The sequence below is a fragment of the Asterias rubens genome, chromosome 1 (assembly GCF_902459465.1).
Source record: "Asterias rubens chromosome 1, eAstRub1.3, whole genome shotgun sequence".
In the NCBI taxonomy this organism is placed as follows: domain Eukaryota; kingdom Metazoa; phylum Echinodermata; class Asteroidea; order Forcipulatida; family Asteriidae; genus Asterias; species Asterias rubens.
Genome location: NC_047062.1, coordinates 20,651,919 through 20,663,231, shown reverse-complemented (window position 1 = coordinate 20,663,231; position 11,313 = coordinate 20,651,919). Strand labels below are relative to the sequence as shown.

The 11,313-nt window shown below is 38.1% G+C and overlaps 1 protein-coding gene across 1 annotated transcript in view; it reads right to left on the bottom strand.

Annotated features, from left to right (window-relative positions):
- Positions 1–4,742: 4,742 nt before the first annotated feature.
- The window catches only part of LOC117299405, a 15,764-nt gene continuing 9,193 nt past the window's right edge, over positions 4,743–11,313 (bottom strand). Inside the window, exons 7-11 of the mRNA XM_033782948.1 lie at positions 10,347–10,564; positions 9,429–9,560; positions 8,704–8,796; positions 8,081–8,299; positions 4,743–7,291 (exon numbers count right to left, since the gene is read on the bottom strand). Coding sequence (XP_033638839.1) covers positions 7,224–7,291; positions 8,081–8,299; positions 8,704–8,796; positions 9,429–9,560; positions 10,347–10,564 — 730 coding nt within the window. The 3' untranslated portion in view covers positions 4,743–7,223. The remainder of the gene's footprint in view (positions 7,292–8,080; positions 8,300–8,703; positions 8,797–9,428; positions 9,561–10,346; positions 10,565–11,313) is intronic.

Below are 11,313 nucleotides of genomic sequence, written 5' to 3'. Positions count from 1 at the left end.
TCTGTTCCATGCTGACAGATTTGCCCCATAAAACATGTGTCTTAGGTCTGGTGATGATAGGGATGAAAAGCCGTCCGAGCATTAGAATGCAGAAACAATATGGATATAACGAAGCTATAATTGAGTTGCCTTTTAGGTACAATAACCATGATAGCAAGAATAGATGCATCATAACTTGAAATAGGCATTAAATTCCAACCCCTGAGGGGGGGGGGGACACATCACCCCTCAGATTCACTAGATTGCACCAGAGAGCATCTACGGTCTAAACAAATTACGGGGCCCTAAAGCGGGCCCGGACCCCACGCCGTAAATGTTATGTGTCCCCCCCCCCCACCTTTCAAGACGGATTGACGCCCCTGATTCTAATAATAACCGCTTTCAGTAAAACTACGAAACAAGACGCAGGTTGGATAATCTGGGGACGATCCTGTTGGGGACCCCCCTGATCACACACAGGATGCATCCATCCCACATAACCACTGGGGAAATAAACCGACGGAAGTATTTTTCGTATTGCAAGCCGCAAAGTTCCATCACGAGCAATATTGTTCGCCGAAAGAGACGTTAATTTGACCAAACGGATTAAAATGACCAGATGGATGACTTGACCAGACGGTGACTTAACGAGACGGATAATTTGACCAGAGGTATAACTTGACCAGAGGGATAACTTGGCCAGATAGTTTGACCAGACGGATAATTTGAACAGCGGAAATTTTAACCAGACGGAAATGTTTTGACCAGACGGAAAATTGACCACGGATAATTTAATCAGACTGCTAACTTGACAAGGGGGATAACTTGACCAGACAGGTAAGTTGACCACATCAACAGACCCAAAACGGTGCGATCCCACCCTTTCTAAAAAAAAAAATCAAATACACATTTCGAGAGGATCTACCGAGGGATTTTGTTGTAAACTTCCAGGAGCGTAGGAGCAATCAATTAGGGAATGTATAATATATAAAAAAGATGAGATATACAAAATTGTGTCGATAATTTTACTCCTTTTATGGAGATTTTGAGAGCAGGAAAAACGCGTATAAGCAAAAATTGTGTTTCATAAACGAATGGGAAGATTTACAGAGCGTGTGCACGCCGGTTCGCAATGGATTTGCACCGCATGTTGCTAACAGATACTGCCGGCTAGTAAACATGCCTTTTGCTTTGCTTACGGCAAGTAGTGTTTATGAAATAGAAATTGTGCTGATGGCTGCACAGCCTTTATAAAAATACGCCAATGTGAAAGGATTCGAAGCATGAGGACGATTGGTTGCTGCATCAGCAGTGACCTAATTCGTAATATGCTGACAGGCAACTTGTCGTTCTCGTAACATGTTTGAAGTTTGGCAAACCTCGACTTCATATACTGAGTGATAATTTATGATACTTCAAAAAGTTATTATTGTTGTTATTATTATTGTTATTATTATTTACAAAATCAACACGGCAGCCACAGAAGTTGCTGAAATAACATTGTTTACAAAAATCTGCAAAGATTATCTTACACTGTTTTACAAAACCACACGTTAAAAACCAAGAAAAACTGTTTGCTTGGAAAATGAAAGTGTTATTGTTTCCGAAGAAAGAGCACTCCATAACAATTCGAAAACTGAATTGGACATTGTGACATTTCACAGATGGTGTCCCATTTTTCCTTCAAACAATACTGCACCATATCTTTAAAATGCTGCTGGTTTTAATTTGCAAACAGTGTTTTTTTCCGTGTGTACACAAGATCCACGTGTCCCTCCCTCTGTTTGCCTAAATCCAACCATAGGTCCCTCCATCATCGACGATCCAACGATAGTTTCGCTGTCCACACTGAAGAAACGCACGCGCCGAGAGGCACACTGCGCATGCCTGACTGACTGGCACTCGATAATAAGAAGGTTCTGCGAAAAAAAGGTTATATCGATCATGGAATATGTTAATTCTGGAAATTGAGGGAATTCCACGAGGTGTGTGCTGAGTGTCTGTGGTTCTTACTAAAGATTCTTAAATACCAAAGTGCAGTCGTGATTTAAGCGATAAATACACACCCTTAACGCGACCTGTTCTCCCCTCCCTATCTCCCCCTCAAAAAAGTCACCATGTAATTGAAAGCAACTTCCAAGTTATGGTATTAAATTTGTATAAAAAAAGGACTAAACACATTACATCCCAACCTAGAAAGATATGTCTCCTTCTCAGGGCCCTAGAAAATTACTGCGTGTAATTGGATTGTGTGTCCCCACAGGACCTGTTTGGGATCGACTTCTCTCACCCGTACGTAAAAGATGCCTTTAGGTGTGGTTGAGTGGTTCGACATGCAGGTGTAGAAAGCAACGATTCCCCTGTAATGCTTTATTGACCGACATGGGGAGTTATTCAGTGTTCACACACACAAACATCCCCCATAAAAACTCGTCCTGCTTAAGGGCAAGTTACAGTTTGTCCGTTATTGTTTTAAAGCACCGGATTAGAAAGTAAAAATCCTACGGCAGGATTAGTATACGAGTATTAAAGATAAAGCCCAACACCCCACAACCACATAAGACATTCTTGTTTACACGCGATGTCTGGTGGATTTGTTGTGTTGCATCCCACCTGACCTGTTTTTATCTGATTTGATAATAAATCAATAAACATGTAAGGTTTCGAATAATTTGTTCCTAGACGTGATTATGATCGCACTTTTAATGTACATCAGTATTGGTCCGTAGCTTTGGATGTGAACAGCGGGTTTTTAGATTGGTTTAATTGAGCGCACTTTGACGAACAACAGTGCATGTCGAGGATCGTGAGAGGGAAAATAACCTGCAATAAAAACAGACACAGTAGTATAATATTGTTTAGACCAAATCATTGTTGCGAATGTGTTGCTGAAAAACCCAGGGCCTAACTTCATAGAGCTGCTTAAGTCTCAAATTAGCTAAGCACAACAATATAATGCTTACCAAAAGGTTACCAGCGAAAATATAATTTAACATGTAGTATCTGTGACTGGTATCCATGGTTATTGTTGATTGGCAGTCAAGGAATACTTTATGCCTAATCAGTTCTATGACATTGGTCCAGTTGCTAAGCACAGAATAGTGTTGCTTAGCAGGAACTGGTGACCAGCCAAAATTACGTTTAAGTTTGCATTGTTGTGGCTGGTCCCCCATCTCAATTTTTGCTTAGCAACAAAATTTGTAAAGCAAGAGTTTCTGCTTAACAGCTTGATGAAATTGTGCCCAGGTCACCGTCACTGGCCATGACCAGGAACTCGGGTCGGATTGACTCTTACTTGTAATTTGAGTCCTCGTCGAATTTCAACTCAGATTTATAGTAAATGAGTTTCTATTCTTGAGCTACTATCGAGCAGCGTGCGTGCTGACAATCATCTTCCAACCTTCTAAAATAGGTCCATTGATACCGTGCAATGGATAGCAAAGGATCGACTTTCATTCATTCATTACGGTTTCTATTATAGAAACACAAACCTGGCCAAATACTATACCACGTGGCATGATGTCAAGTCGATACTGAATTTGAGAAAAATATTCCTATGTTCAAGAAAAGCAGTGTTTAAAGGTACATTTGGTATTATTTTACTAAAATAAAAAAAATTAGCATAACGACTTGGTACGAGCAATGGAGAGCTGAGAGACGGTACAAACCATTGTGCCAAACGGCTCTTGAGAAAGAGGTAATTTCTCTAAATCTATAAGAAAGACTTCAGGCCTGAAGCCTTTCTTAGGCACCTGAAACCACACAAATTTGTGCAACAATGGTGTTTTTTCTTTCTTTATTTTCTTGAAACTTCGATGACCGATTGAGTCCAACTTTTCACTGATTTGTTATTTTATGCATATTTTTGGGGGATACACCAAGTGAGAATACTTGTCTTTGACAATTACCAAAAGTGTTCGGTGCCTTTAATAGTTATGATAATCATTCCCCCTCTTAAAGGAGAATTGCTATCAGATCAGATTCAATTTCCCCTTCAAAGATGGATGTCAATAGACGGGTGAGGCAGAGTCAATTGTCCAACTAGAATCATCATATACCAATACAAAGATATTCTAGGTTTGTATAGCACAATAGTCTTCTTGTTTCCCCTCGTTGTATCCACACACACCCACTCGGCCCTCAGTCCATAACATTCTCTCGTCTCAACTCATTGCTACGTTAATGGTCATTATGTTTGCACTTTCGTTTTCTAAGAATCAAACGAAAATTTAATCTAAAAATAAATGGCTTAGAATCAGTGTACAAAAAAACATTGCTAAGATTTGATTTCCTTGCAGAGTACATGCGTCCCTTAAGGAAGCCATTGCAACGATAAGCTCAATGTGCTGGAACATTAATTTTTAATTTATTCTAGATAATTATGCAAAACCAACAAAAATCACTCGAGTTAGCAACAGACCGTGAACGATTTGCGTGTTTTGACCCATTTTTACGCAGACAGGCGCATTTACACAAACCTGTCCTGTTCGCCATTTTTTGAGTAAAAAATGTACGCAAAGAATTTGACTTCCAAAAAGGTGGAAATGGTAGACTCGCATTTTAAGGAAGGAAGGAAGGGCACGCACTGTATGCAAAGGGGTCAACAAGAACATTCTCTTCACGTGTGAAGGATTCAAAACAAAATCTCGCATTTAATCGGGTCCCGTTGTTAAATTTACGCCACTCCTGCAAGGTACATTAGACTGGGCCTATACTTACGCTCCAAACACCAGAAATAATAACTACCGTTACGAGTTACTTCATTCGTTTGATTTTATTTATTTTATTAATCACATAAAAGGAAACGGATCAAATTGTAAACCTCATGTCAAAACAACTTATCGCTTGTACTTACTTAACATTCTTACAAGATCAAGGTTAGAGTTGACCCATTTCCAAGTTTAGAATGACCCGGACTCTGTGTAAAAAAATCAGTTAAAAGAAAAAAGAAAAGAAAAAAAAGTTTCCTGGTCACACTGAACTAGAATGGGGTCCGGAATTCGGGTCAATTCTGACCCCGGGAAGGGGGGGGGGGCGTTAGAGTGTACTGACCCTTATCTGTTTGGAATCTGACAGAACACTCTTAACGTATAGATCGGCGAGAGGTTGAGGATTTGAATTCCACATTATACGGTTTGTTTCGCCACACGTTTGTTCCTGAATTGTCATGTCTATAAAGAATTTTGAACTGATGGTATTAGGTATTTACAAAGAACATACACATTAAGCTGTTGTTTTTGTGAGGAACTCACCATTCGTACGCCCCATCATCCAAACTAATAATCTTTGCGTTAATGTCACAACAGGAAAGTCCAAGCATCGGGAACACAACTAGGCTTGAATTGATATCAGGACACCATCTTTATCATTATAATTTAAAATGTCAAAGAACCACCAGATAAGTTGTACCGCCTTATTCACCAGAGGGGGTTTGCAATATTGATTAACAGTCAAACCGAATCGTAAGGACATGCACTTTGTTAGTAACTCAATACCATTCCGTTTTCAGGTTACCTATGTTGTTCTGCTCAAAAACAGAACATGATTGAACTTGAATAATGCGATAAGATCTGTTGAGGTGCGAAGATATCAGTTCTAACATGCTCTTCTAAAGGTTTACATAGTCGTCATATGACTCCTTGTTCTACTATCACACTCATAAACATTAATAGATGAGAACTATATTTAACAACATGCATTTCCAATACTTAAGTTTCAACGAGAAATGTGCAGTGATATAATTAATTTGATAGAAGTAAAAACGACTTGTGCATTCCGCTTATGCTCCTTTAAATTGAACAGGTAAAATCGTTGCCGATACAATGTTTTATTATTAGATTATGATAATAATTTAGTAATGTTTAATAAGCGTGATTCAAAGAAAAAGTTACAAGGTTCGATCTTGTGCCTTTAATTATATATACATTATATTATTTCCTTGACTACATACTGCCACTCCGATTCTTAGTCTTACAGTTGTTGATTCTAAAGTTTCCACGAAATACTTCCCCTTCGCAGATTAAGAAAAAAATTACTCTCGAATTTGATTAGATTATTTCCGCCGGAATATTTGATTGAATTAACTTATGATCTTATACCCTTGAGCCAACAAGTCCTATGAAGCCTGCGAATCAGAGGCATGGGCACGCCGGACAAACAACCTCAGTTTGAGGTCTGTATCTTTGTGTCAACAAGAAGTGCCATCTACTTAAAGTAATAATACAATAGGTGTACTCAAAAGGTCTCTGTTAAAGGAATATATTACAAATATTGGTAAGAACAAACTCTTCTAAGATCATAGACTATGATCAAATGAAGATGGTAGTAAAAAACCTCCCCTGAAATATTTATTTCTGTAATATCATGTTATTAGTATTTGATGAGAAATAAATAAAACTCCTGTATATCGCTCAGCGTTTTATTCATTTTTTTAATTTTTAAATCGATGTCATGCAAAAAGTGTTTTCGGTTTTTCACTAGTTTTCTCGTGATCAAGATGGCCGATCGATCTCAAACTTCCACGTGTTTGTCAGTTAATATGTAGGCGTACGGTGGATTACATAAAGTGATTATACACTGCCAGCAACTATTTTGTTAGCAAAAAAAAAAACAATTCTGTAATATTCCTTTAAGATCCACATGGGGGGGATCTCGAGTTATTTTTTAAAGAAATGACATTGGTTCTGTTGATGAACCCAAAACAATTACCAGACGAACTTTTAAAAACTGTTTTATGCCCGTATTAATTACGTTGGTTAAAATTGGTTATCTATTTCAAGAATTTGTATACTTCCTATTTATACAACGCATTGTTTGAAAACTAAAGTAAAAATGTCAAGCATTCTGCAATAAGAACACTAGAATAATGAGCTTAATATTTACAGATAAATAATTCTTTTGATTAGGGTAGCTATGCAATGAACTCAACATATTAGATGAGGAGATTTTGTTTTAAAACCGTATGAGATTTTCGGGCCAGAAAACATTTAAAACAATAAAATAACAATACTGTATATTAATAACTAAAATGTAATTGGTGTATTTCATCGAATATTAAAAACTGATTACTACTAAATGCTATGTAGCTTATAATAATATCGGTGAATGTGACACTTTAACATATACGAAAGGTGAATTGGTCAATCAAGAAGTATACCAAAAAGTGGCCTTACAATGCCTTGTTTTATTCATTAGTTATATTCATAAATTGATTAATAACTACCCGACCGCATCACTAGGCTGCACTAGGCTGTGCCTGCAAGTTCATTTGATGTTTCGAATGTCATGGTATCAGCTACCCCGACCAGAGAGTCTGAATGGAAACGAATAATAGGCAAATATTAATACAGCGTGATGAAATAACGTAAACAGGACAAATCAATAAAAGGGAATATCAGTCATGCATACAATATTGTTGGGTTCGCTACGCAGTTTCAATAATAATGTTAATTCTCATTATTTAAATGTGGAGATTCCGTACTATCCAGCCTAACGCAAAATATATCCCCGGACGATCCTAAGTAGGCATATTCTGGTTAGGGACAGCAGAGTATTTTACACATCGCTGTACGTTTGCATTTTATTCACAGAATATCTAGAAATGGTCATCTAGATCATTAAAGAAAAGGGTCTTCATCAACACCTTCATATTCAACCAGTGAGTAAATTCTCACTCCACAGAGTCGCTTAACCAGTAAATTACCCCCCCCCCCCCCCCCCTTGCCTCCATGATGAGGTGAAATTGATATACACTTTTTACAACTTAGCTTCAGAAGGGTTCGGAATCGAAGATCCAAAACCTGACTCTCAGGAACCTACTACGGTATATTTAGCTAGTTATTATCCTCGGTGTCGTAGACATACTTAGAACAGGGGAAGTAAACTATTGATTGCTTAGAGGTCCTCTCGTTTTCCTGTCAAAGTGGAACCCAGAAACGAATAATGAGCAAAAGGTGATTGTTTTATTGGACCATTTTAGAGTAGTTTGGCTGTGATATTATTTTATGCTCTGCAACACTGTACGTTTGTTTAGAGTTTGCGTTTCTCTTTTCAAATCAAACTCTGAATGGCATTTTAAAACTCCTTCGATTTCTTGACTTACCGTTCACGGTGTACACAGTCAACTCGCAGACGATGAGCTGATCCTCGTATTGCGTCAGTTTGCGTACGAATACGTGAGACGCCATCACCCTCGGCTCAGCGCACGTGTAATAGTAGAATGGACTGTCGATGTCGACTGAGGGCGGTACACCGCACTCCTCTGCCTGTGATATGTCCTCAGATTGCCCGAGTAGTACGTGGGTCGATGCAAATGTTTCCCCTAGAAATAATAACAAAGTTCAAAGAGGTACAAAATGAGATTTGAGTTATGTAGAAAGTATTTTTCTTGTGACGTCCTTCGTAGGTTATAAGAAGAACATTATTTACTTCCGGTAGATGACTTCAAACTTTTGCGGTGGTTTTTATTCTAGCAAAGTAAGGCAAATTCAATTATGCTTCAAGTTTCAACTTAGGTTTTGGACTGCCATTTACTTTTGATAATTTAAAAACATAATATTATTTACTTGAAGATCTATTACGCTTACCAAAGTCGCCTGTATAATCACAGACCACTCTGCGATTAGACGAACACTCCTATGCCACCATGTTTTAAAAGGACTAAAAGAGTTATCACCCAACTGTTAGTTTCGCTAAATGATACTTGATGTTTTTGAAGGTTTATACCTGTAACAGACCCCGGACAGTTTTTGAGTTTCACAATTCCAACTTCAGCTGGCTCGTTAAGTTCAAACGATATCCACACATCTGTTTGCCATCCTATTCAGAATACAATTAAATACAGTAGTTTGTTTATTTACATCAAGACGCAAATGCAGCAAAGAAAACAACAGTTAAAATTATGTAGATTCCACCTACATTTTAATTGATATTAGTTCAGAATATCGACGAAATATAAGCAGAGAAATAACCTCGAGGAAGGAAAATAAGAAATATTCAGCTTTCCCCAAAACAATGACGTAGGTGTGCTCTCCGTTTAACGTTGTGAAGAAAAAATTATGATTTATAAATAATAGTAAACTTGCGGGTACAACCATGTAATAATTCTCTTTTGAGGGAGTGTTAGCTCTGAAAACTGACTGTTTGGTATCGACGTTTCGAACAGTATACTCTGCTCGTCTTCAGGAGAAAGCTTGAGAAGGAAACACGTGCGCTGACCGGGGCCAATGAATACTCGCATGTCATTCTTTAATAATGTGCGAATAACGTGTTTGGATTTGAGGTTTTGTAAAGTATGTAAAAGTTCGTCAGAGAAAACAAAAAGGGCGGTTGAAAATCAAGGTAGGACCACTTTCGTCAACTTGAAACGCATACTTTTAAAAGTGGAAAAGTGGTAAACATTTAGTATCATTTCATGATTCCCAATAACCCGTTTTGAAAGTAAACCTTACCATATATGAAGCACGTGTGACAATCACCATCAGCGATTTCGGCGATATTAACGGTGTTTACTTCAGTGTTGACACCCGGCACTCCAAGAGCAGCACCAGGAGGAGTCGATAGAGATGTATTATGCGCAGTAACTACAAACAGGTTACCACATGGAATTAAACATAACTTATACAACTATCTTTACATGAAATTATAACATTTCATACTATAATATAAGATAAGAAGTTCTCATTAATAGCGATGGTTTGTAGTTAGAAGAATCAACCCCCAGACCACCCCTGACTAAATAGATGGAAACAATGCCAAGGGACAGTCTGCATAGTGATTTGACTATCCAGTTTCAACGCAGATAAGAGTGCCTCTGAGAGATACTGTTTTACTCCTTTGTTTTTATATCAACAACAAAGAAATTGAAATGTGTGATGTTTACTCAGCAAAAGATTTTTGCGTATAGGCCCTTGAGGGACACACATAACGTAAATATTGACGTCAAATTTCACAGAAAATTTCACAGCAGCTTTCCCTCCGAAGTTGCAAAATTTTACGTCCAATTTAATGTCCAAGGTCGCAAAAATTGCCGTTCACCAAGCTGAGTGTTCTGAGCGGTACAAAGTGTTATACACATGTATACTCGTTGCATAATTGTGATGGGTTTTACCTTGCCATGCCATGAGCATATGGATAATGTGCCACAATGATTCGCGCTGCCTCTTACCGCAACAAAACAATTAAGGACTACTTTTGACCTCAAATTTCGGAACCGGGGAAAAGTATATAGTGAAATGTTACATGAGATAATGATATCAAGTATTCAGGTATTTTTGTATTTCCCTCCACAAGGACACAATAGGCACCTTAACATGGCAAACCACTAATTAAGAACATCACATGAATTGCTTTGGATTAAACGAGCACACCTGGAATTTCAGTAACGATGTCTGTCCACGTTAATGGAGCATCATTGAGACTGTACAGCATGACGATGGGGGCGTCCCATCCGTACATCCATGCGCACTCATAATGTTCTTTCCGAGGGTTTGCGATGATCGCCATCCAACCATTTTGAACATCACAAGCAGGCCAGGTAGTTGAAGTTGTAGATACGATGATGTAATAGTCAAACCACATAAAAACACTTTAAAAGAAAGGGAAAGCGATTCGACTTTAACCAAACACAGCATTTCTGTAATGTAATATATAAGGAGTCGTGGGTTTGAATCACACCAGAGTATTATGCCTGTGATTTGTTTTCACAGAGCTCGGGAAAGCACCGAGTATACAGTGCTAACACACATCGGTGTATTTCTATAAAACCAAATTAATATTCCCTATCCCCGAGATAAATGTCCATAATAGTAATATTTATTGCTTTATACGCTTGTGATATTATTCGCTTGTAGATTTGCAGAAGTGTAATCACTCGGGCACAGAGTTGCATGGGTCAATTATTGCCTGAGGATGAATTAGTGCGGATTGAGGAAAACAATTCACAAGTTAAAAACAAAGATGGGAAGAAGGGATTGTTTTTAGTCAAATTCTTCCCAAACCACAATAATTAAGCACTGTGGCTTTCTGCTGTATTATACTCAACATGGAAGCACATTATATACGGCCGTTAAACTATAAGTCGTTCGAAAAGTCATTAAAGCGTTCGAACGTCAAATCGTTCGAACGAGATATCTCGTGTTTTCAGACGTTATAAGTATAATAAGTCGTTCCAAAGATATTTTCGAACCATATAAAAATATATTGCTATTATCTCGAGCGTTCGTGACTTAATCCCGTTCGAACGACTTGAATTAATTTGTTTTTATTTGGTTCCACTCGGCAGCAATACGCTTCCCTGGAACCCCAAATCTCCCCCTCAAAAAGTACGACTGAACA